The sequence below is a fragment of the Chaetodon trifascialis genome, chromosome 11, assembly GCF_039877785.1.
Source record: "Chaetodon trifascialis isolate fChaTrf1 chromosome 11, fChaTrf1.hap1, whole genome shotgun sequence".
Lineage (NCBI taxonomy): Eukaryota > Metazoa > Chordata > Actinopteri > Chaetodontiformes > Chaetodontidae > Chaetodon > Chaetodon trifascialis.
Genome location: NC_092066.1, coordinates 22407711 through 22435193, shown reverse-complemented (window position 1 = coordinate 22435193; position 27483 = coordinate 22407711). Strand labels below are relative to the sequence as shown.

The 27483-nt window shown below is 40.2% G+C and overlaps 1 protein-coding gene across 3 annotated transcripts in view; it reads right to left on the bottom strand.

Moving 5' to 3' along the window:
- Window positions 1-27483, bottom strand: part of brinp2 (bone morphogenetic protein/retinoic acid inducible neural-specific 2) — a 226834-nt gene that overhangs the window by 65013 nt on the left and 134338 nt on the right. For all 3 annotated transcript variants that reach the window (XM_070973808.1, XM_070973809.1, XM_070973810.1), the window contains 2 exons: window positions 24624-24805; window positions 9168-9273 (listed from right to left, as the gene is read on the bottom strand). In XM_070973808.1, the coding sequence (XP_070829909.1) occupies window positions 9168-9273; window positions 24624-24805 (288 nt within the window). The remainder of the gene's footprint in view (window positions 1-9167; window positions 9274-24623; window positions 24806-27483) is intronic.

Here is a 27483-nt window from a genome sequence, read left to right as displayed (position 1 = left end):
AATGGTTTCAATTTCTAATGGCAAGTGCATAAGTAGATGCTGATTTATCTTAGAATATGGAAAGTACACCACAACAACATTCTTCACTTTCAGAAAGATCAATGAAAGAAATGCTTAATGAGAGGTTGCATTAAGTTATAGAAACAAGTGCAACAGAAGGGAATGTTTGTGCAGCCTCATGGATACACAAAGTTTAATGCAAACTCCACCTTTAAATCAACTGTCCTACTGCCTCACACGGTTCCCTACGCGTCTTACTCCTAAACACCTGCAGTATATTAGATCAGACCAGGACTGTTTGTGTTTGACATATGACGTACTGCTGGGACAGAGTGTAGCTCTGAGAGTTTAGCAGAGGTCAGCAAAGTTCAGGCAATATTCACAAACCTCTGTTCTTAATGTCACAAGAAACGCTGTACATAGAAGGGCACAGTGAATATGAAGGAGAACAGAAACAGAAAATATTCTTATTGAGTCACTCATTATTAAGCCTCCAGGTTGCTACCTTCCTTTGTATTGCAGTTTGATTTATAATTATAATTAATCCAACACTGGTGTCATTTTATTAATAACATAGTGCTCTGGGGAGGGGGATTAAAGACAGTCATTTAATCACTCAATGAATTAATCAATCATCAATCCTCCATACTGTAATGGTTCTGAACACGCAGACTCAAGAGGCAGGGCAGTTGAAATCAATCAGTTGTTCACTTAGTAACAGTTCAAAGCAGAGTTTGTCGACAGATAATCAGTCAGCGAGGGCAAACTAAGTGGACAGGGGGCAGGCAGGCGAAGGTGGGATCAGGCTGTGGTCAGGAACAAACAGACATCACACATGTGCTTAAGATCAACTCCACTCACTCATTTCCTTAAATCATTTTCTCTGCACTTGTTTATTTGTTTACTCTTCTCAGTTTCTCCTGTCTTCCTTTATTAGCAAAGTTGTCTGTTGTTGCTGTGGTGATTACTTTACTCTGATTATTACTCCATATTTATTTATTTTACTCCTAACTATTTGTGAATAACATAATTCCTCCAAGAGTCATTACTTGTTAAGTTTCACTAAATCATGCCACCTATGCCAGTGATGAGACAGCAAAGAGACAGTTCACTGGATTCAAAACACTCTTAAAATATCTCCCAGGCCCGACAACGCCAGCTCACTGCTGAGGGTTTAGGGCCAGGCTCAGGAAGGAGCCATATGTGCTCTGCAACGGGCCAGCACCACCCTAAGGGTCTGGCCACAGCTCGAAGCACACTGCCTCTGCCAGAGCCCTTGTACCCCTGTGGTGCCTTGGGTGGTGCCCAGAGGTGCCAACTTCAGGGTTGTTATAACCTGACCCGACCTTTTTTATTCGCTCTGTCTTCTCTCTCTCTTCTGTCTTTTCTCTATCAGTTAGAAATTAGCACACACTCGTACACAAACACATGCGTGATGTGCATAACGACTGAGCAAAAAAAAAAAAAAATGTTTTGCACATTATTATTAATTCTTATTATAATTTTCATATCTCTTTCTTTCTTCTTTTCTGGTTCTGTTTTATCGACCTCATCAACATCACATCTGGTATATGTTGCATAAAACCTTTTCCTCAGTCTCTATGTGTTTTATATGTCTCTACCTATGTCTGTGTTTATGCATTGTCCCTTTCCACCAATGAAAAGTAAAACAGACAGGAGGAAGTAAAGCTGCAACACTGAGGTAGACTACCTGGCAACTAACTGGGGAAACAGGGCTGGTGCACATGCAGGGGAGAAAATAGGTGTGCTGGTGGGTGAGGGGATCAGGTGACTGGGATTTGCAGGAACACACTACATGATAGGGCAGCAGCTATCTGAAATGATGGGTGATATTAATCACTGAAAAATGTGCAAAATTTCTAAACCATTGTGACATGCTGCAAATGTAAAATGTTTTCTTCAGATATCGAGACAGTTGTCAAACTTCTTAAAGCAACAGAGCTCCAATTCTGACTATAATATTAAAAAAAGACGTTCAAGATTATGATCTGTCTTGTCTTAACTTGACCCTTACAATTTAAGATTCTGGCTGATAAAAGTGATAAGAACAAAAAAATCTTTTGCTTCTGATGTTTTTTTTTTTCTTTTCTTTTCAGGCATGTGTTTTAAAGTCCCCATGAATTTCAAGGAAAAAAAAAACCTGTGGGTGTCTCCTTCTGATGGGGGCTTTTAGGGTCATTACCCATGAGGCTTTGCTTCCATCCAGCCACAGATTTAGATCACCCCAGTAGACCAGAAATAGCAGACCCATGGTTCCCTCTCTTTCTATGTCTCAATCTCCAGCAGAGACCATACTTTCCATTTTGGACAATTTGATGCTCTTAAGCCTCCTCTATGATCACCACCCCTCTGTTATCAGTGTGTGTCCCAGAGTGTGTTTGTTCTCTCTAAGTCTTTTCTTTAGTAAGTGCTTGTTCCACTACACTGGAATACACTCATGGCTGTAGAGGAGATGGTGTAGGTACCCTTGGACTGTGCTCCCTCCCTCCTGAGCCTCAAGCTTTGGCAGCCACCCAGCTTAAATGTACAGTACAGTACATGGGCTGGCACGGATGCTGCTGTGTGACACGCTCTCTCTGCCTCTCTTTATATTTATCTTTATGGCTGCCTGTCTTCCTTCTTTCTTACTTGTGATGTTTCCTTCAGACTGTCACTTAAATTTTCTGTAGACTTGTCACAACGAATGAAATGCACATTTTCCTCAGCTGCACGTTCCCGGACTGTTTTGTGCTTTCTTTTGATAGTTTTGGGTTCTATCACAAAGACTGAATGGAGGGTGTATTCAAAATGCTGGGCAGTGAGGCTGGAAAAAGGTAAGGCCTGCTTGGAGGTGAGTGAATTAGATCCTACAGGCATTGAAGTTAAAAGGGCAGAGTGCCTCCATAGCCAGAAAGGCTTTTTCGTAGGATGAAGTTTCATTTAGCCCCCTCGCTATACCTCTCTATATCTCTGCCTCGCTTTCAACAATCTTTACATTTCAGACTGTCATTCAGGTCTGTGCTGTCAGAGAAGGCACCAATAAAGAATTTGGCAAATGATTTAGATGCTGCGTCACGTAGTGACAGGTGGTGTACTGAGAATTTGTTTCAGTGACTGCCCAGAGTGTGTGTGTGTGTGTGTCTGTGTGTGTGGGGGGGGGGGGGGGGGGGGGGGGGGGGGCCTGATAGACCTTTCACCCTGCAGGAGCTCGCAAGTGTCGTACAGCATGTGTCTCTAGGCCTCGGTCCCACTACTGATGGAATTCCAACAGAGTTCTGAAGGCACATTTGGGTGCTATGGGGATGATCTGTTAGAAGTTTTCCTGGAGTCCCTCTGAGGCCACTGAGCAGCTGTCAGCAGGCAATGGTGTCATTTCTGACAAAAAAGCGAGGCCTGCAGATTCATTTTTGTGCTTGCATCACAAAATCCTTTCTAGACAATACTCTGAAAAACCACTTGGACTGTGTTATACATTGGGAGCAACATCCATCTATGATACTCTCATAGATCCATCCCGACTTTTTTGGAGTCGGGGTTGTATGTCGCAGTCCTTCTGTGGTTTACAGGCTACATTAGACTACGTTAAACAAGAGTATCCTATGTGGGTTTAAATCTTTGAGCCTGGTTTTGAGGAAGAAGCAGTTCAGGATGTACTTTCTTTTGGTGTAATGTGGGTGAAAGTGCAATTGAAAGTATGTTGAGACTAAGAATGATTCTGGCTTGCAACTTCAGTCTTACTTTAATATTTTTTTTGCCATTTTTATCCTGAAAACAAAGTCATAAACAAAGTTATTATAACTTCAGTTCAAGAACAAAGGCAATAGCTTGTCTCATCCAATTTCCTGTGCTTTCTACAAAGAGGTGTGTCAAACACTTTCTTTCCTCTTTGTCTCAGTTTTTATTAACTTCCCTTCAACAATGCTTTCCTGCTTTCTTGCCCCCTTCTCTCTCTTTACAAGAACCACAAGGGGCCAACGAGGTAAGTCTCACTCATCACTCATTTCCTCACCATCACACTTCCTGATCTATGCCCGTCATCAGTATAAAAATATGGTTCTGGAATATTAAAGCCACTTCATTTCAAGGCAACACCAAAAAAGAGAGCACCTAAAATGTGCATAACAATCTGTCTTCAGACTTCAGACTTCAGACTTCAGATTTATATTTTTGTATTATTGTATTTTTTGAATACATTTTAAAGGTATAATATCGTGTGTGTGTGTGTGTGTGTGTGTGTGTGTGTGTGTGTGTCTGTGTGTGTGTCTGTGTGTGTGTGTGTGTACACTGCATATTGATTACTAAAAGATGATGAACCACAGCGATGCATGATCCTCCAGGAGAGAGATTAGCATTCTTGCTCACATGAATAATATTGTTTATTCTGCTGTAATTATTTTGAATTATTTCCACATAAGTTGACCTAACCTATAAAAATAAGACCAAACTAAGTGCAAGTATTTCTGTATAATAACATGTTTTAAAATGGTGGCAATAATTTAATTACAGTCATTCTGAAAAGGCAGACAAGTTAATTCCTTGCCGCGTTCTTGGTTTGGGGCTGGCTGAGGCCCTTTAAAGGATGCTTCTAGGGACTACTACTTATTTTTCATTCCCACTGGCAGAGAACAACGTCACTGCAGTTCCCTCTGTCAGGAGCAGCCAAGCTGTTTGTCTGAGATCAGTGACAAATCATATGTAGGGCACAGATACTGAGTTTGTATTTCTACAAGCACCAGTCCTGCACTTGCCTTCAGGGTGTCCTCTATAAAACTTTGTCCACATGGGACACTGTGGTGAGAGGAGGATTGCTTTGTTTGGTCTTGTGAGTGAACATCATGCAACCTAATAGTGCTGCACAACTAATAACCACAGAGGTTTAATTTTGAAGGCTACAAGCATTGAAAAGACATTCAATAAAGATAATAAGGATTTCATTGCTCCACTTCAAAGCATTGCTCCAAGTCAAGGCTGTTTTTGACAACCATTAACGATGAGAGAGGGGAAGTCACTGTTGGCACCAAACCAGCGGTCTTCATTTCACACAGGCACATGCATACATACCCAAACACCCAGGCAAAGCTTAAAGGTACACAACACACAGAGGCAGACAATCAGAGCCAGAGATCAGAAAAAGCAGAAACAGTAGAGCGTTGAAGGCTTTGGGGAATAGAAAATACAAACAGATTTTTTTCTACTTGCCTTCAGAACATACAGCATGGAGCTTTAGACTTTTACAATATCACCGCAAAATGATACAACACTCCTCTGTCCTTTAACTCCAATATATATTTTTTTCTTTTATGATTTTTCAGTGGTGCAGATGCTTGAACACAAATCCTGTCACAATGGAGAGGTTTCCATGAAGGAATTGGATGAGTGTCAGAATTACTGGGAAGCACTAATGGAGGCAAACATTTGACAGTTATAGCTGGAAAATATCCTCTCATTGGTTGAAAATATCCAAGTTTCTCCTGTGTAGTGGGTAATTATTTGTTGACACGAGGCACCAAAATACAGACTTTATTCAGTGCTACAAAAGGCAGAAACAACTTGAATGACCTACTGTAAGTTTTGTTGAAGGGGCTGCCAGGATAAAGTGCTGAAATTGCACTTAAATGGAGCCCATCGGTCTAATTGGTTGGAATTAGAAGAAGAGTTTACCCTTGCACGTTGCTGTGGTTGCTTTTTCTCCAGTTCCATTACAAAATCAACATACAGCAAATATATCATATATTGCAGCATTACTGAATAGGTGGAAAATTAGGTGAAGATCTCTTTTGCTCCTGACACCACTATCTGATAGCCACGATTATCAGGGAAGAGGGGAGCTCCACTATTGACTATACACTGTCTCAAAAGACAATATATGGAAGTGCATTTAGCAAATTCAATTTCAGTAAAGACACAGTTAACCAGCATCTTAATGAACCCACTAATACAACTTCTCTAGGACTGGACCTGACAAATGAGATGTCTAGAGTCATTTTCTTGTACTAAACATACCAGTATTGATTATTTATAAATCCCTTTGAAACTTGAAGGCCCTTAAAATCAATTTCCATAACCAGCTTCTTAATGTACGTGATGGGACTCTACATGGTTATTTTGCCTGTGTTTGTGCTTTTTCTGAGGTATTTCCATGCACGAATCAGGACTTAAAAGTGAAGGAATCAGTGTCTGATGAGAGCTGCTGGTTGTTCATGGTGACTCACAATAAAGAATGTTTTTTCCTCATTTAATGATTCCTTAGGCCACCTGGGGGCAGCAGAGTGAGCCATAAATGCAAAATGTATACATTATCACCTGTTGGCATGGTGAAAGCATTAGCAATTCATTACTTATTTTCACATCTGGAAGACCCTGAGGAACATCAGCACTAATTTACAGTCAAGTCAAATATTGTTCTCCTTCCATCTCTTGTTTGGTCTCCACCAATTCCTCAGGGAAATGTATGGCTTTTTAGTTGCTAATTGGTCCACTAAGTTAACGATCTAATTGCTTATAATAGGTTTCTTTGGAGGACCCACTCATAGGAAGAGATTCATTTTTAAGTGGCCATATGAGCAATTCAAGAGAAGTTGGGGCACTGACCAATTTTTTCGTCCTACTGTCTCTACAGCAGGTAGCTGAAACAAGAAATTTATGACAGTGAACAGAGTTTGGTGAATCTGACTTGGAAAACTTGACAAACCCAAGAGAAAAAAGCAAGAGAGATTTAAGTTAAAAATACAAAAATGTTCTTGCATGAGACCAATTGTCTGTCATTTGGTGGGCAGGTCATGTAGAGTGGGGTTTATTAGAATTTTGCTGGAAACTGCGGTCTGTAAAACCAAGACAAAGAGCTGAAATATGCTAAAATGCTCCGCAGAGCCAAGGGGGAGTGGAGTGATACATTCTCGTTGAGTTCGTCCCTATGAGTGACACCTGTCACATAACACAATATAAATATAAAGTATGTTCTGGGCATATTAACTCGACAAGATATGTGTAATGAAAGTGTAAGATACATTCATACGTCAGAAAAAACCTCACGCTGCCCAGTCAGATTTAAGGTTTTGCATAGTTACTGCTCTGAAAGCAAGGTTTTTTTTGTTGTTGTTGTTTTTTTTCCTTTGTTAGATGCCACGCTGCAGCCTGACCTCATGCCGATAACACTCATCATTCCAGAAGCACAGGGCACACTGACTGCATTCCAACAACAGTGCTGCCTTTGCCCTTAGAATAGAAAAGCAAATTATACTTCAGCTTTGGAGATGTCTGAAGTACCCAGTGTGAGGCTGTGGCTCACTGAAACGTGTGATAACTTACACCTGAGATTAGGTACAGTCTCAAGGACAACCTTAAAAGTCGAGAAAGTTTGGTCCCTTTTTGTCTCCTTTTTGGAAGAGGTTACAGATCAGCACAAGTGTTTATTCCTTATATGATAGCTCCTAAAGGAAAGGACAAGGCTGGGTGGTCGGGGAGGATAATGGTATTTTGATATTCTCTTCTCTTCATGCTCTTTTAATCTTATTGTGCATTAGAAAGTCTGCCCACAAGCCTGATGGGTTACAGTATGTGCTTATGTGCTAAAATAAAATCTTCAAGAATGTTGTGATCATCACTTCAGTGGTAGAAGTAGTATGTGCGGCTGAATTATTAACATCTGCATACAGGCCACAGAGCTTTGCCTCAGAAATAAAGAGTTGTATTTTTTCTGGTTCCTACAAGAAAAATGGGATTAAGGTAGTTAGCATGAGCAGACCATGAAAGCTATATACCCAACAAACAAGTCATATAACCTGAGGTCGTCTAAGCAGACACACTTGTTCGATCATCTTGAAAATGAGGAAATGTGTCTCTTTAGTCTCCTTAGGTGGATCTTTTAGCTAATTCCATTTCTGTTTGCATACAAAATAACAACTAATTTTCTATCATGAACACAGCAGATGTGCTGAAAGGAACTGCATTCAAATTTAAAGCATTATGCTGGTGGAAAACACTGGTTCCTTGTAAATATCTCTATTGGGACTCAGGAAAATACTTCGGATATCTGTATTGTCTATATATCTTCATCTAGATTTATTTAAGTTTTAATTGATCATATCATGTAGTAGCACATATTCTGCTATGACTAGTCAACTGCGAGTTTATGATACTTGATATGGTATCAGCATAGTATTTCAGACGCTATCCAATCAGTGGAATGTTCATAACACACAACATCAGGATCACCATTATCAGAGATGTAGACAGCAACAGTAGAAGCACACAAACCACTGCAATGTCTCTCGCCTTTACTGCCAGTTTACCGACATGACACAAGAGCTCCAAGCCTTTTAAGCTACTTGTTTGTTTTTACATAACATGACATAAAATTATGAGTTTCATTCAATCACTCGCCTTTTGAACACGCATCCTACTGTGTGTGTTTTGCTGGACATACAAGTAAAAAAAGTTATCATCTGTGAACCTGCACAAGAAATGAGTTAGTAGATGGACTCTTAACAGTTCATTTAACTAAAGGCTGACATTGTGACACTGGCTTGTTTGCAACAAAGTAAATGCAGATAAGCAGTACAGTAAGTATTGCTGCAAAACATTACACTGCACATTAAACTGAATTGCACAATTAGTTGCAAACTTAAGAAGGTTATTAAGTCAAGAACATTACCCAGACTTCTTTTTATAGCATGGCCAAATCTGAAAGACAGGTTTCTTATTCCACTGCTATCCCCCATCATTTGGTAATAATTTGGTGATAAGTTTTACCTCTTCAGCTTTACTAGTGTACTGTGAGTTCCAAGTGTAGTTGGAGGGGTTAGGGTGGGGGTCAGTGTGGCTGGATACGGTCCATCTACAGTCTGGTAAGATAACAGATTCCCCATGAGACTGAGAGCCAGTCAAGCAGAAGAGACATATAAACTACTGCAGCATAAAGTAAAGGGTCATCCCGGCCAACTACTACACACAGGAGGTGAGAGGCTTGGCAGATGGAGGTGGCGGCAGTGTGTGTTTCAAGTGTGTGTGTGAAAAATCAGATCCCCTCAGTGCGAATATGTGTGACTGCACATGAATTTAAGATGAATATGTGTGAGAGAATGTATGTGTGTGTATGTGTGTGTGTGTGTGTGTGTGTGTGTGTGTGTGTGTGTGTGTGTGTGTGTGTGTGTGTTTTCCAACCTTACCCTTTAAGTGGATCTTATTTTCTGGGCTGTGCACCAACACCGAGCTAACTGAATCCAAGCTGTCGTAGTTACTGCAGCCGAGAGGGCCGGTCCTTGTTTCGGTTACCTAGGAAACAGAGGAAGGACAGATCTATTTACAATATATGTTTTTGGTTGTTGTTGTTTTTTTTTATTATGCCACATTAGCAGTGAATGAGGCAGATGTTTGTTTCTGTTTCTGGCAGTAAAGAACAGAGCTCGTGGCAGGCGGATCATGTGAAGGCAGGCAGAGGACTGGATGTGGCAAAGCCCTCTGACAGCTGAGAAAACCCTCGCCATCTTTTGCTTCCCTCCCACACCTGCAGCCTCAGCTGCCCACAATGTGCCGCCTGCCTCGTGGAGAACAGTAGAAGGGAGGGAGAGGGATGAGAAACATGAGGGAGAGAGAGGAAGCGCAGGTGTTAGCGAGAGATGATTTCAACTTTGCAGCAGCAAACTGGGAGCTACAAAGGGAAGGTCGCACCAAGTGGAATACCTTTCAGGAGTCGTGTGGTTGTGAAGTCTGATAATAACCACTGTCGCATGTGTGTGTTTGAAAGCAACTGGATTATGATGCATGTTTCTTTCAAAATGTTACATTCATTTTATTTTTCTGAGAATTAATTAAGCGAACAAACTATGGGGAAAGAAAACATTGCTTGTTTTTTGACTACAGGGCCAATTTGAGCCTTTGACCCAGTTCCTCCCACTCTCTTTGCATTGTGCATGTATCCTGTTGCCTTTGGGTACTAATTATTTTCACATAGCAGTACCAGTAAATTTTGCTCAGAACCCCAGAAACTAACAAGTACCCCTGTATAGAAGACTACCCTGCCCCAGGTCTGATGTCTGATGACTGGTCGGGTTTATTGAAACATAGTGGACTGGGTTACAATAAAGAGTTTGTTAAGGTAAGGGGGCCTTCGTCTTCATGGTACTGTAACAAAACTAAGCTTGTGGCTAAGGTTAGGGAGCAATCGTGGTCATCCTTTAAAAATAACAACCTGACTGCTGGCTGGAAACAGGAAACAGTTTTCAAATGTTTTGCCATCCACACGGACCTTCACCTTAAGTGGACTGCATCACACTACAGCAGACCTTCTCAAAGTCTGGACCTCTGTTCACATCTGGACCGAACAGCAAGTCAATCTAGAGAGAGCCAATATCATCAACTGGCAGCTCACAGGTTATATCCAGCCTGCCACATTCCCAACCGGCCCACAGAATATAAATGAACTCAGATAGAGACTATGTCATGTGACTCACAAAGCTCGTCCATGAGATGCAAGAGGTGTCAGGTTTATTTATGTTGGCAAACTGTTGCATTGGGTCTCAAACTGAGTATTTTTATTTGATCCCTGGAATCCTGAAGAGCAGATTTTAGTCTCATTCATTTGTAGATGAACTGTGGGTTTTGTATTTTGCACTGAGGTCATTTCTAGTTCAGTATCTACTGTAGTTATCATAATGGATTTTCCCTGTTTTTTAGGAGTCTGTTAACGCTGGTACAGACTCATAAAAATAACATTAATTTTGTTAGAAAGTGAAATTATTCAACAATAATAGTCTTTTTGTTTTGTTTTGTTTTGTTTTGTTTTGTTTTGTTTTGTTTTGTTTGTTTTCTTTAAAGTTCGACCCCACAGCCAAATTCTGGCCGTTGGACAACTGCAGTTGAGGACCCCTGCCAAAACTCATGTTAGGAATGAAGGGTTAGGGTAACCCTAACCCTAACCCTAGACTATAAAATGTTTTCTATTTTAAATAAATGTACTATTGTAGTGATATTGAATATTCAGTGTAGCTGGAGATCATTCCTAGCGATCCTGTCCTCAGATGAATACGGTTTTACTGTGGCTTAATCCCCCATCATTGACATTGTGGTCATGGTGATGTCAGCTAATGTAAAGTGTGTTGTGTGTTGCTGCTGCTGAGTTCACACATTAGCGTCACACCAGAGAATTTGCTATCAGCTCCTAAATCACGGACAATGAATGTGTCTCCTTAGCTCTCGTACACAATAACTAGTGGAAATGCAGTCGTAAGAATGTGTATGAGTGTCGTCTGCTACGGTTTCATGCTTCCCCAGTCACAAGAGATCTGATGCTAATTAATTGATTAAATGTTATTTTATTCTAGCTAATTGTTCTGGACCTCTGACCTTGAATAAAAATCAGATGCAGACCTTTGAATGAAATGTTGAGAAGCCCTGCTCGACAGTAAGTGACTTCCTTTGCTCCCATCACAGGCTTTGTCACTTGAAAGTAAGTGCATGTTGTTTTGGGGCACACACGAAACGACTGATGCTGTCATTCTTGGTGGAACGACAGTCTTGTTTGGCCAGTGTTTACATCTGTTTCATGCTATGCAGCTCACTCTAAGTGATGAAGCAGACTGGAAAAAATGTGCCTGGATCAGGATACCTCAGTGGGTACTATGTTCACATAACATTATGTTTAGTAAAATGTGTATGTGAGATTTGCATAAGAAATATGCAGTACAGGAGACAGTGACGTGACATGTTAATCGCTAATTATAGCTCATTTTCACCTTTACCTGATTAAGACAGCAGATTGCGAGGTTTTTTTTTTTCTTTCGACAGTTTGCCCTATTTGTGTGTTTGATGTTTGTGTGTGTGTGTGTGTGTGTGTGTGTGTGTGTGTGTGTGTGTGTCGTGTTGCATTTTCATAACTTCCTAACGCAGGCTCTCATACATGCTTACTCTGCCATTTTGTCTTCCTCTATGGAGAACAAAGAAAACTGAAGCCCCTTCCAGTTATATTGTGTCTCAGCAGGAATTAAAAAGAGTATTTTCTTTTGCAGGAGTGACTCTCTGAGCTGAGAGATGTCCCTGAAATCTCTGTTATCAAGGTCAATGCAATATTCATGGTAGTACAAGCATCTGACCTGGATAATAGTGCCTCTAAGATACATGTCACGGAAAATATGACACATAAGTAATATCCTACTTGACATGTTGTGTGAGATGCTCTGTCGGGCTGCTTATTGAGGAAGAAATAAAGAGCAGACACAATAATGAGTGATCCATACAGGAGGAGGGATTAAAGTCATAGATAAAGACAGAAAACATGTGCAGCAGACTGAAACATATAAAGATCGAGCATGATACAAAAAGTATGGGATAAAGACAGAAAAAGTAAAGAAAAAGCACATTACAACACATAGTTCATCCAGACAATTAGAGTAAGAAGATGGATACAAGGCCATTCTCCAGCTAAATCACGCAATTTGGCAAATGATGCAGCCTGAATTTGCCATCCCTAAAATAGCCTTGTTCCTCTCATCGTCACACTCGGCATTCAGATAGCATCTGTTATAAAAAAAAAAAAGAATGGAAGCCAGCCTTCAAGGCGCCACGTAAGATAAACATCTCAAACATCTCTCAGATATCTTGAAAAACACAAATGTCACTGAGATGTAATTCAAGATTAGCTAAAGATAAAGACGGGAAGCAAAGGGAGATTAGTGAAAGAGGCCGTTTTGACTTGTTTAAGCGGCAGTTGCGGGCACAGATAATCCCTGCTTTAATAATGAAAAAGACTCAACTGTTGCATCGCATTCATCTTGTTGTATTGACTACAGTACAAAAGCCAGTTCTCTGTTCAACTTACACTCATTCTAAAAGTGTGTACACACTAAATTAAAGGGAAAAATGAGAGGCAGCCTGTGGCTAATGAAGTTAATGCAAGAGGTATCAGCACAAGTTGAAAATGTTCAAACTTGATTGGTAAATTTGCACTTATGTTGAAGTTGTATGATTGCACTTCAAATAAATATACACAGAGGCAAGAAGAGAGCGAGAGCTGCCTGGAAAACAAAATAAAATCAATGAGTAGATGCACACCTCTAAAGTGAATTTGAAAATAGTTCCAACATGAAACTGCTCACAGCAAGGTTTTTGGATTATCTTGAGTAACCCGTCATGATTTCTGGAAAGAGTCACTGCTGCTGAGCTTTTCAAATGTCAAGTAGCATGGCATCATGGGAGCAGTTGTTTTCAGTGTTATAAACCTGCCATTGCTGACGACAATGAATAATCACTCTCCATCACGATTGGCAAAACAAACAATAGTAAACAAAATAGTAAACAATAGGGTGGCTAGCCAGCTGGTTCGCCAGCTTCCATGCTCACACATATCCCCGTTCCCCATGTTTACCTTGAAGTTATAGCAACTACAAGTGGTAAAGGGGCTATGATGCCAATGAAAGGTGAGCAAATGAAACGCACCTTTATCATCAATAATATGACTTCTCTGGTTTGAACATTGTTGGACACATTTGGAGTAAGGAAAGTACACAACTCAGCAAAATATTTGTAGATATCTAAATGCAGAAAAGTTGGATATTATGCCTTTAATATTTCCAACCAGAAAGTAAAGAAATTGTCCTGCTGTCATTATAAAATAGTTTTAGTCCTGAAAGAAGCTTGGCATCTAACAATGTATTTTTGCTTTGGATGGCAACCAGAGGTGGGGAATCAAGTCACAAGACTTGATGACTAAAAAGGACATGACTTCTTTTATAAAATATTTGCATTTTTCTAGATATTGAGAAGTTTTTTGAATACATGAAGGTTTTTGCTGCGATCGGCTGGGGACCGGTCCAGGGTGTACCCCACCTCTCGCCTGTTGACAGCCGAGATAGGCTCCGGCCCCCCCGCGACCCCGAAAGGGATAAGCGGCATAGAAAATGGATGGAGGGATGAAGGTTTTTGATACATGATTGAGTGATTTCTAGTGCAATGCACGCAAACCTGGCAACCTACTAGGACGCAGTAGACAAGCAGAGGCCGACAAATGACGCAACAACCATAGAGGGAGCTAGTCCAAAATAATAACATTTTGATTCAATGATTATGTTGCAGATGATGGTAGCAAGAGGAGAACAGCAGTATGCAAGATGAGCACCGCAACATCCAACTTCATCCGTCACTACAAAGCCCACAGAAAGGTGTGTGAATGTGTCTTTTTTGGCAAACCTATTGGCTGACCAAACATTAGCTATACTAATTTTAAGGTACATTAGACTTGGCTTTAAAGCAATTATGCATTTTATTGAGAAAATATATTGTTAATGTACAAGACAATCTTGTGACTGTTTTGGGGCCATAAAACTGATAAAACTGTGCAGACATGTTACTAGCTAACACAGCCGTATGGTTAGGACTAAGTGGTTAAAGGTATAACTTTAGTTTTTTCATGGCATGGCATTGTTCCCCTTTCTCTGCTGATGTAAGTGCCTCTTAATAAACCACTGAGTTGTGTGCCTGCTCTGTTGGAAACTCTTTGCCACCAGTATTGTTACATCTGTGCAGAAATCCTGTCCTCTTGAGCTCTAATGTCAGCATATGCTCATAATGGATCATGGAGGACATCTCAACTCTCTTAAATTGTATTCCCATTACGCTCACTTGCATGTTTTCCTTGTGTCTTAGTCCCTCCCAGTGATGACGCATGGAGAGATGCAGGGAAGCATGTGAGGAGAGAAGAGAGGACGAAATATGTTTTTAGAGAAATGAAATGTCCTTTCCTCTGAAGCGTCACGTAAAGCTACGTCCGATTCTGATGGACGCGGCTGCTGATCATCAGTCAGTCAGCTTTAACAGTTGTGGAGATGTTTGATGAATTGGTGTCTCCACATGTGCACTGTTCTCATACTGTTAACAGCACACAGCTATCAGAGCAGCAGTGTTTTCTCTCTGCAGCTTGTTACCTGTTTAACAAACAGCTGCACATGAATAACAACCTGCATTCTGGATTTATACTGTGTCCTGCTCAGAGGCACAGGAACCATTTCTACTTGCAGAATGTGTTTATATTATTTATTCATGATTTACATCTGTATATATTGATATTCTGAGTGTGAATTCATTATTTACTAACACCAGACTTTGAATATGGTGTTTTTTGAACTTGAAATCGTTTATTAGGATACATATTGCAGGGAAATTGATATTATGTCACCCATATCCCAGATGCTCATTAGCCTCATGTGACTGAATGGAAATGATGATAAATGATATAAGAAGTGTCTCTTCCTGACTGACAGACCTTCCTACCCTCTCTGACTTTAATTGCATCTATAATAAAAGTTAATGGAGGAAATAACAGATCATGAAAAGAAAAATCTTTCTCATCAGTGAAGAAAGTTGTTTGTGGTATTTTGTTGTTCAAATCCACAATTAACAGTTTTGTAACTCGACAGTGAATCAGAAAACAGATGAAATAGAAAACTTGGGAATGATACAGTTGAGTTTAATCTGTTATTTGTCTCCACTCTGGTATGAAACTCCAGTGATGCTGTGATGCATTACATCAGTCCAATCAGCCGCAGCATCCAATCAGTAACTGATATTTGATAAGGGGGCATGTCGGCTGCGAACACATTTCTGTGAAAGCTGCTCTCGTGTGTCCTCGCTCATGGCTCCTCAGAGATCCCTCCTCACTCTCCAGAGCAGAAATAAGAGCTGACAGACAGCATTCAAGATGGCAGACCAGAATGACTTCTGGTTCCAGCGAGGGTCCAGGAAATATCAGAGAGAACTGGAGCGTACCCTCAGTCACTCTAGGTGGAGGTGGACGATGTATCCACTGCTTGTTTCAGTTTTGGTTTCTGTGATTTGGTTTTAGAAATACTATAAATAAAAGTAGCAATCCCACGCTGTGAAAATACAAGTAAAAGTCCTGCCTTCAATATCCTTACTTGAGTAAAATAATTTCATCTGGGCTGAATTAAATGATTGGAAGGGTTACTTACAGGCCTGTGGGTTATTACAGTCATACAGGATTTTTTTTTGCCACAGCATTTGATTTAATGATTGCTGTCAGAGAATTTTAACACCTATAACAAAAAATCTTCTAGAATACACCACCTATACTACCTGTACTTAGCATGTACCTAAAGTGCTCAGTTACATTGCACCACTGTTAACACGGTTTGTTTTGTTTGTTGCTTTATAGAAGTAACTAGCAGTCGTCGCCATGATGAAACTTACTCCCAACTCTCTGCAACTCTCTCTGCAGTTTTTTTAATGTTGAAAATAAACCTCTTCTTTTTTCATGACCGCTGTCTTTTAGCTAATTCAAATATGGAAACTGGGAGAGATCAGGATTTGTTAGCACTTGACTTGCTTGACCTGAGCAATGACCTGACCTGCTTGGTTCTCAGCACAGTAACTTGAGACTTGCTTGTGACTTGTGCATGTGTGACTTACTCCCACCTCTGGTAGCAACACAATGATGCTGAAGTCATGATCACGAACTACAGATGCACATGGACTGAATGTCTGCAGCTCATGTAACTCTACATACTGTGAGGAGTATGAGCTCGATACTTGTTAACGTTTCTAATGTTCAAGCAGACCACAGTCGTCTCCATGAAAGACAAGAATATTAATGTTTCACGGGCACTTTTCAAGCCCACAGGGGGCAAAAGTTCCATCCATCCATTTTCTATGCTGCTTATCCCTTTCGGGGTCGTGGGGGGGCCGGAGCCTATCTCGGCTGTCAACGGACGGGAGGTGGGGTACACCCTGGACCGGTCGCCAGCCGATCGCAGGGCACATACACACAACCATTCACACTCACACTCACACCTAGGGGCAATTTCAAGTCACCAAGAGTCAAGAGTCACCAATCAACCTAATGAGCATGTTTTTGGTCTGTGGGAGGAAGCCGGAGTGCCCGGAGAGAACCCACGCATGCACGGGAAGAACATGCAAACTTCACACAGACCCGACCCGGGAATTGAACCTGCGACCTTCTTGCTGTGAGGCACGCGCACTACCTGCTGCGCCACCGTGCAGCGGGGCAAAAGTTTAATATTCAAAATATACAATAGACTTTGGAAGAATCACTTTAATGCAAGAATTTCTTCTTTTTTTCAGTTATTACTTAATCTCTGTTTCTTAATGTTGATTGTGACTTTTTTCTTACCATCATAACCAACACTTAATCTTTGATTTCTTTGCTTGCAGAAACTATGAAAACTTCAGACTTCCACTGGTACACTGAATACACACTGTGCTTGTCTGTAACTCATGTGAGCAGCTTCAGTGATCCACCTGAGGGCTGCCACCCCCCACTGCCTTTGTTGAAAACTCTCAAGAGCCCTCCACTAAGTGGACTGTTCAGCCTGGACCATTTTGTTTTTAATGTTTATTCAACAATGTGCATTATTCAAACATGGCAGAGTGGTGTGTGTTTTCTTATGACCCTAAAAGCTTTTTTTTTTTGACATTCCCACATCAGGTAATGTAATCTTTCACTGTGTCTTCACTGCAAAGGAGTAAAGCCATGTGTTAATGTTCCTATTGCAGCAATCATATCATGATCTAGGACAATCATTTAAGTTATTTGCATTCTTATGCAGATGTAACCTCTTACACCTTTCAATATAATCCAGCCCAGTACAACACCACCTTGAAGTATGACTTCAGAAACAAACCATCATTGAATTGAATTCACACATTCCCAACAATGTACAATTTATAACTGAGCTGATGGATAAATTGCAGCAGACTGCACAGGTCAACCTAATAAAGTGACCAACACATATACCTTTCTTACAGCAAACTGATCCTAACAAGTATTGCATGTTATCTTATTCCTATGTGCTCCGTTGTTGTCCATTAAAAACATACTCCCTCATTAGCTTAAACAAAGACACATTTTGACTCAGTCCCACATACACCATGCTGCATGCAATACTCATGAGCACAAACGGGTATTGATCCAGAGCTGAAAATAGTCCCCAAGACATGCATTTCTTCCTGTTTGAGCAGAGTATGTTAAAAGCCACAGTGCCCAGTTGTTTCAGGAAGTTATTAGTCATTTGAAGAAATTGAACTAGGTATTTGTGACCTATTTTTAAAGATATGTGCCATCAGTCAAGGACACGGGCTTGTGACTGAGATCTGATTAAGACAGGTGCTGGGAGACAGACCATGTTAACTGCTAGATTAACCAGCTGCAAGTAGTTTCTCCTGCTATATGACATAGTCAAATATAATTTTGACACCACAAAGGCATATGGGAAATTAAAGTAACAGCAAGCATGCGAAGATTTAGAGATAAAATTATAAAGCTTCAACGTTATCTTTCTATCACTGCATGTAGTTTATTGGTCAATAAAAACATTCATTTGTACAAAGTTGTTTTTACTCCGACATGATGAGATTTTATAGAGGAGTAAAGCATTTGACTGCAGTTTCCCTGCTGATTTTGGCTCCTGACAACTGCAGTGCTGTGGTAAAAATATGTCCTCCTGTGCATCATACAGGGCCATTTCCTGTCATTTCCAAACAGCAGATTTCACACATGTGATACAGATGGGCTTTTTTGGTCAAAAGAAAACTGTAGTCTAAACTGAAACTGTAATTGAGGTTCCTCCACTTCATCGCTGGAGATAAAGATAAAGTATTTCCCTCCCACCTTCTACCCAGCGCTGCGGCGACACAGAGCCCAGAGGCGTACATGGACACAGGTCAAGTGCATCCCACTCAGCATCGCTTCCTCTTGGGTGATGAGTTGATCTGGCAGAACACGGCGCAGCAGGTGGCTTGCATACCAGAAGTCCTCATTTAGCAGAAACATGTAAAAGATGCTCTTCTCCAAGTGGGAGTAGCTGTGTGGTTTTTTTTTTTTTTTTGAGTGCACTTGTATGTGCGTGTGTGTAGGCGGGTGTACAAAAACCCTGGGTGGTTGCAATTGGAACAGAGAAGGACTATTTACCTGCCTGTCAGTCATCAAGGACAAAAGCTGCTTTATTCCTGTCGCAATGGATAGGTTCATTTGTGCATTTTTACTTTTAAAATGTTTTTATTTTAATGTGATATTATACTATTAATGCTGATGAGAATGAATTCACAAATACATAGCTTGCATAATGTTTAAATCTGTATACACATACATATGATTTTTTTTGTGATAAATGACAAAAATGTGTATTCAAATATAAAGTATTTCTTGATAACATTACAAATTCATGACTTAAATAAGCAGCAATCAAAGCTAAAGGTTGGAAAAAGGCATCTTTATTTATCATTCATGAGGAGTTTACCAGTCAAAAACTCAGCTGATCTGCTTCATCAGGTGTGTGTGTGTGTATGTGTGTGTGTGTGTGTGTGTGTGTGTGTGTGTGTGTGTGTGTGTGTGTGTGTGTGTGTGTGTGTGTGTGTGTGTGTGTCACCGTGGCTGTTCAGTGTGTATGGTGCAATGGAACACGTCACATGAGAGAAGAGGGGTTTAGCAAAACAGGTGAGGTGTTCACAGTTTATTCAATATGCCAACATTAAACCTGCTTAGTTGTGAATGCAGAATGTGTCATTATTGGCCTGAGATAAATCAGCTGTTTGGCAAGAACATGAATGTCTGTCTGTCTGTGGGCAGATTTTGTCACTACAATTGCGTCACAATTGTGAAAGATGCCATCAGTCATGTAGTCACTCATGATCATATAGCTGAATGCTGAGTTCAAAGATGGCTGTGGTGTGAGCCGTGAGTACTCATGGAACAATGTAGTCATGACTTCTGAGTACTCACATCAACAGACTGGTTGGCATCATGGCTGGTGTGATACCGGGTCAAGGTTGGCCTCTGATTTAAAGTGGATATTATTTTATATTATTATTGTGCCGTATAAAGACACACAAATCCTGGACTGCTCAGTGTTTAGTGTCAGTGTATGGGTCCGTGGTTGCTCTGCCACAGAGCGTCAGAGGCTGAATGTTGCAACCAATTGAACATTTTGTCTAGCTGTCAATTTAGCTTTTACCAGAAGAGCTATGCGACAGTCTTTCCACGTATCCTGTGGCAGCTGCTTAAGACCCCTCAGTACCTCTGGGTGAGAAACAGTGCAGCATGTGACCAGGAGCATGTGGCTCATTGTGGAGTTCTGCTACTGACAGTGAAAGGAAGTTATCAGGATGATTTTACAGAAATATGGGAACATTTTCTGATTCATGACTATGGAAAACTGACGTTGAATGGAGGTTATTTTGATGTCAACCTAAAACCAAAAATACTCAAACACGCTGAATTCCATACGTTTGCTTGCTAAACAGAAAATGCAGTCTTCTTTTTCTTTGTTGGGATTTAACGTTTTCACCTGACAGCAGCAGCATTTGAAATGCAATGTAGGCTGATTTCCTCAGTCTCTTAAGCTCGGGCTGTGATAACTCTGTTCCTTTCTTCGTTGGCACACGATACCTCTGGGGCAGCTTCGGTTCCCTGCCTGATGCTATGCCGTTGCATCTAGCTCTCCCCATATTAATGTTACTTTTACTAAAGCTTTATCCATCACAAAACCGCTGGAAATGTATGAGGTAGGTGAATGGGAGGACTTTCTACCCTTTAAAAGAGTTTGGGAGAGTCATTGGTGTGTCCCTGCTGCTGACAGCTGGTGTTACTCAGTCTGCAGCACAGACGAGGGAAAGTAGAGTGGCTTTTGTGGAAATATCCCATCATGCATTTTTGAGAAATTCTTCCTATTTTCTGTCCTTTTTTCACCAGGGATGAACTGGCACTAAAAAATGGCCCTGGACTTTTTTTTTTTTTTTTTTTTGACCATAGACAAGCCCACCACAACTATAATGGTCTGCTCAAGCATTTCACAGAGCGACCGGCCCACCGGGATTTCTCCTGGTAACCCTGATGGCCAGTTTGACTGTGATTTTCTTCACTTTCTGATGGGAACACACAGAAAGGGTGATTTTGCAGAGTAAGACTTAAAAAAATATTTTTTTTTTCTTGTAAACCAGAGTTCACTAAAAACTTTCTGTTGACTAAATCATCACCATGGCTGGATCAATCTGTTCAGGGTTCTTGGAAAAAAAAATTTGATCTCGAGTCCCCCCATTATTATCATTTACCCAACCCATTCTGCCGACAGGCCCAGTACCCAGCCAGTTTTCTATGGCTGGGTGTAATACCCTGCAACAGGCTTGCCTTATGTTCGCTGGTTCATTAGTGTTCATGACTGATCCCTCTCTAAAAACTGTTCAACTTGACCTTAAAGATCCCAGTCATGATCCATTTTAAGTCCTGTGGTTGAGGAGTTCCACATGTCGATCCCCCAGAACAAGAGAAATTAGGATTTAACAAAGGGCATTTTACAGCCAACAACCCTGAGAGGCCAAGACGTCAATGTAGTGAGAACTTCCTGTGCAAAATATCATTTGCACAATTACTGTGTATATCATCTCAGTAGGCTTGATTGTTGTATAAGCTGCTCGTGACCAAGACGCTACACAATAAATAAGATGTGAAAATGATTGCATAAAACTATTTGTTGCATAAATGGTTAACAGTCTCTAACCAGTCAGGTTAGTGAGAAAGTTTGGTTTTGTAAAATTTCTCACTATTTCAAAATGTTTCTCTAATATTAGATGTGGATCTAACATGACACTAAAATATGAAGAAGTGAGAAGAAGTAAATTTTTTACTTCTGAAACATGTTCAATACATTGTCCATTAATCTTTAACTGCAACTTACTAATTACTGACAGCGGCCGAGCCCTGAAGAGAAAAGAAAACTCGTGGTTCTTGTTGGCAGGTAAAATTCACCAAATTGCCAAATAACTGTTACAGTTGGCTGCTTCACTCGGAACAGGTTTTCTTTTTGTGTCAGTGAATTGGAGAACATCTGATTAAACACAGCTCTCTGGTTACAGCGTATTGAGCTCATGGTGTGTATCCCTTGACAAGTAACCTGACACCTGACTGAAGAGCAGTGTCTAACCATCTGTCAGCATCACTGATGCGGTGGCACCTGTAACTACACTGAAGTGATGTCACACTGCAGTGGAGACCAACTGCAAGAAAGAAGTAAAAATCCTCCTCCCGAGTATAATGAAAAGGCTTTAATATTACATGGTTGAACAGATCCTGAACACAGACACTGAAGAAGCAGAAAAGCTACACAACAAATTCAAATTCAAAAGGAGTTTCAAAAGAAAACTCACAGACATGATAGCACTTTGGATTTTTCCATCTTGTTTGCAGCCATCCCGGCTCTTGACTGCATAAGTGACTTTGTGTGTACTCAGTGTGATTTTTTTTGCTTTTTTGCTTTTTTGCTTTTTCTTTATAAAGCAAAGAGGCTCTCCAGTATGTTTTTCTCTCCTTCTTTTGAGACATCCTGGAAGTTTAACCATAGAAACAAACTTTTCAGCTGCTGTCAAGTTGCTCTGTAACAAAATGCTAAAACAAGATTTGACACAGGGCCCCTTTACAAGACAAGGCCCCAAGATGACATAATAATGCAGAATTCATCTTAACTGATATACTTCTTCTGAAATGCAAATCCTGCCCTGTTTCATCTCAAACCCAACTCGCTTTATTAGCATTATATAATTTTGCTTTTAATTTAAAATCACATCAATTCAAATTGTATAATAAAACAGCTTTTGCTTCAAGGATATCTCTGTTTTCCTCTGCTTTAAATATGTCTTTTCATGTCAAATCTGTGCAACTTTTGAATTCTGCTTAAATTCCATCAATATCACACATAATTATGCATTACTTTGGAAACCAGACCACAGAATCTGATGAATTAGAAATATTTTGATTAAAGACATGCTGTTTAATAGGCATGAGAGGCAGTGTGCAGCTGAATTTCTACAGTGTGTATTTCACAGAATATCTCTAAATGGAGAGAAAACAGAATAACTGATGTTGAAAACAGATAAAGGTCACCATTTAATTATTTACAATTGTTGACTTCTTTGCGAAAGATAACAGATTGTTTTAGTGCAGCAGTCACTCATTAGCCTCTCTCCATAGAGACAAATATACCAAAATGAGCAAGATTTAATTAATTCAGGTTTATGTTGTAGCTGTTCTGACTGAGATGCAGCACTCATACATGACATACTACAGCAAGCAAGGAAATTCTACCTTATTGTTTTTGCTTACATATTAAAGTGCTGGTTTGCAGTGTTGAAGCCTGTCAATACATCTAAAAACTGTGCTGCTCTGAATATGTAGAGGTTATCTATTTTACCCTCTCTTTCTTTTCAGACTGAGGACTGCCTGTAGCTAATATGTTGTGAAAATGTGCGATTTTTTTTTTCAGTCATTAAAATCCAACTTCATGTTCTCATTCGAATCAGGAGGCCTTTGTGTTCGCTCTTTCTCATATACAACCATCAAGGCTTTGTGGGAAAATGCTTCTTTGAATAATCAAGTGCTTCAGTGTCCCTTTTAAAGTCACTCTTGGCAACAAAAAAGGTCAGTCGCACCTCTGTGTACCACGACTGCGCCAAATGCCACGTTTTCAGCAAAAGCGCTAGGAAATGAGTCACCTTATCCAAGGTACACGCAAAGTTGACACTTAGCAATTACTCATTTCAGTCTGATTTGCTATTTAAGTTGAAGCATGAAAGCACAGTCCACCCACCCACACACCTGCTGTCATCGCATGAAAGTCAACAGATCTGTTCCAATGTGGAAAATGTATGGCTTGGTTATGCTTTGCTCCTACCAAGAGTTACCAAGAGGAAAAAAGAAAAAAGGATTTATACAAGGTAAAACCAGGCGGAGGAGGTAATAGGATTTATTTTTCTGTTTTCTTTCAGTGGATTTTCAACAAAACTGTTCCTCTTTACAATTAATGATGAAAAGAGTTAGTAATAGCCTGATGGGGGATTTGGGGTAAATGACGATTCGCCATGTCAAGGCAAGTTGAGTGTTGAGCATGCAGGTCCATAAAATGAGCCAAACTGGCTTATGTGTTAGAAAAGAAGGTGTAAAACCACTTCAAACTGTACAGTCACAGCCACTTTGTGTTGTAATCAAACAGTTTTTGGCCCAAATTGCCAGATGTTTTAACCCTCATGCGATACAAGCGCACATACACCTACAGGAGAGCGCACACAAGTGTGTAACCCAGTCCAGATGGCATACAGTAGAGTACAGTATGCATAAATACACTTTTCTCACTGGGACCTCAAAGAAACTTGACATTTGCCATGCTTTAGTGCCTCTGTGGGCTGCAGTGCATACACTTTGGTTTTAATCCAGCCTGCCCATTTTAAAAAATGTCCTTGCAAGCTCCCCCTCGTCTCTCCCGCATCCTTTGAGGAATGATGCACCTTGAAAATAATCTTTAGAAAAGATTGTGTGCATACCTTGAGAGCAAGCAGAACTATTTGTTATAGGTGCAGCATGGAGTAATATATCCCAGAGCGACAGTTTTATAGGAGCATTAATGTTTGCGTGTCTGCCTTGATGGGTGGTTGTTTGTGGACCTGGAGAACTACAAACTCAAGTCTACATATAGCAAATAAAGAGTGCATTTGCATTAGTGCTACAGTATATAATGAGAAAGACATTTTCATTTTCCGGCACTGCTTCAAAGTAAAGAATATGCATGTGGATATATACTGTAAGCAGGCACTTAATGCATGCACGTGTACAGTACCTTGATCGCGGAGGTGGCGATCTGGAGGTGGTGCAGTCGCCTTAGGGTGCTCTCTCGATCTGTGAAGTAGGAAGCAGCCAGCTGATGGAGCAGCTCCAGAGACACCACTGAGCTGTTGCTGTTACCCTCCGATTTCTTGTTCAGCTTCTGCTTGTCCAGGAAAATGGTCAAAGACTCCTCTCCTGTGGATAAATAATCAAAAAATGAATCTAGTCAGTTTTAAGTCACCTTATTGTACTGCCTTGAAAAAAGTAAACTAAAAACTATTAATTTCTTTTGGAACATTATTGTATAAATTATGAAATCCTCTCTGTAATGTGAAGGGAACATTTCTGACAGGTCTTTTATTTTGTAACATTCCACCATACCAGAGCAAGGCTGATGTTATCCTTGGAATAACTCGAGTGATACTCTGCTTCTAATTTTGACATATCTTTGGCAGGGCTTCACTGTCTCGCTGTGGTTTTGTGGTTTGTCTGCTGCAATGCAGATAATGTATTTGCTTTCGCTTCGCTCCCTTTCATCGGACAATTGTAGAACAATTAGCACTAAAGTCACAGGAAAAATAGCCTGTAGTGGTTACATAGTATTTATCATGTGTCTGCCTCCCTGTTTCGCTGCTCTCTTTATACACACACACACACACACACACACACACACTGATCAGTTACAAACATAAAGTTTTTTATGAAATAATATAAAATGCCGATGCAAAGCATCCCCAAAGTAAGCTGACAGCTGTTCTTGAACCATTTGAAGGACATGCATGGCTTTGGTCTCTTTTGAAATGAATCACTCTGGAGTTTTATCCCCAAGAGTCAGAATCACTATAAGTGCTACTGGCATTGAGTCATAGAAGTTTGAACACACTGAAGTAGAAGTTTTTTTGGGGTTTGTTTTTTTTTTCGCCTTAAAATATATATATATATATATATATATATATATATATATATATATATATATATATATATATATATATATATATATGTCTGCAGAGGACTGAATCTGGGACTTATTAGCATGAAGCCATAGCCTAGTCCTCATTTAAAAGGCGGGTAACGATAAGCATCTTTAAAAACAATAATATATGATTGAGTGATTGCAAGTGTTCCTGATCAATATCACTCGCTCTGTTTAACTAAATGCTTGTAAGCCACATGCTGAAAAATCAGGTGTGGAATGGGTTCAACAGTGTTGCTCTAGGTTCTTCTTCTTCTTCTTCTTCTTCTTCTTCTTCTTCTTCTTCTTCTTTTCCTTCTTCTTCTTCTTCTTCTTTGTTTTCAAACTGTCTGTATTCCTGGCAATAGAAACACTGAGCTCTCTCATACGGCCTCACCCTGTAGCACTCATTGGAAGCTCTCCTTCAAAGGCACTGAGGTCCTCCTCCCTGTCTCAGAATCTTGTCAATCTTCTTATTTCACATTATGGAAATATTGTCACTATATCCATTTAATGCATTCATTTTAACAATGCTGTTGGATGGAATTCAGGGATAGATTGATATTTTTTTAAATGTACATTTTGTGGGAGGCTGATGCACCTGTTACACTGTTATCCTTATGAAAGATTCACATTATTTCTTGAATGTGATTTTCTTGCTGAACCAATTCATGCAACGTCTTTCTGTGAGACTTATCCAACAATCCAACCACATCTGGATGAAAGATGGATTTTTAAACTTTATTTTGTTCATGTGGCGGTGGAGAGGCTGTCTAATCCAGTCCATACATTAGTGCCACAAGATCAATACAGACAAATTACAGTTAAAACTTAACTCAATATGCACAGTAACTTTCCACACATAGCACTACACACTGCAGTGGATGGACTAATTGTGAATGAGCTTATTTTTTTCTTTTTACTTCAACATTAATTTCAGGGGGTAGAGGAGTGGGTAATTATAGACGGGCCAGAGTCTATGACAAGCACAATCCCACAGTTTAATTCAGTGTGTTTTATAGAGGTAAAAAATACTGCTGTGCCACTCTGCACCTAGTGTAGTGTCTGAAATCTGAAATCAGAAATGACCAATGAGAAAACAAATATTAGAAATATGAGATATTATCACCAGGTATCACTTTGCTTAGCTTACCCAATCCTCACTCATTACTGACTGATTCTAAACATTTTTCAGGTGGATGTATGTCAGTTTTACAGTCATTAAGAATTTATTTACTTCATCATTTTTGGAAAAAAAAATATACTTCACAGCTCAATGTAACTACAGCTGATGAGTCATAAAAATAAGACAGAAAGAGATGAAATCAGTGTGCAACAAAGGGAAAACTACAGATGGGGATGTGTGCATTCACTCAGCCACAGTCTAATCAGTATGCAGACTGGCTCAGCCCATTTAGCTGAGGCTGTTAATTACATATAGAGTCGAACTATCAGTCTGCCACCGAATTCATCTCTGCTCTGTCTCCCACGCTGATGCTCCAGCGCATACATCCAGTGTTACGAGGCACCAAAGTTAGATGTCTGTGGATGCAAACCTAACACATCTCTAAAACAGCAGAGAGGTTGTTAGGAGGATGTGTGTGTGTTTGTCTCCTGTGTGAAGCGTGTGAACGGGTGGTAGCTAACATGGCCTGCTTTAAAAGATGCATGGGTAACGTCGGTTTCAAACGATAGTGTTTCGTCATCATTTAAAGTCCATTATATCTCTTATGAGTGAGTAAGTATCCCTTACTATTTTATATTTTCACTGTATATTATGGGGTTTGACTGATCTGAGGACCCTGGCTTCGTAAATCTCCCCCTGACTCTGATGAAATGGATGCTGGAATGTTTATACTCACTATCAATTCTCTACAAGTCGCTTCATAAAAAACTGCCAACTGCAAAAATGTACTCATAT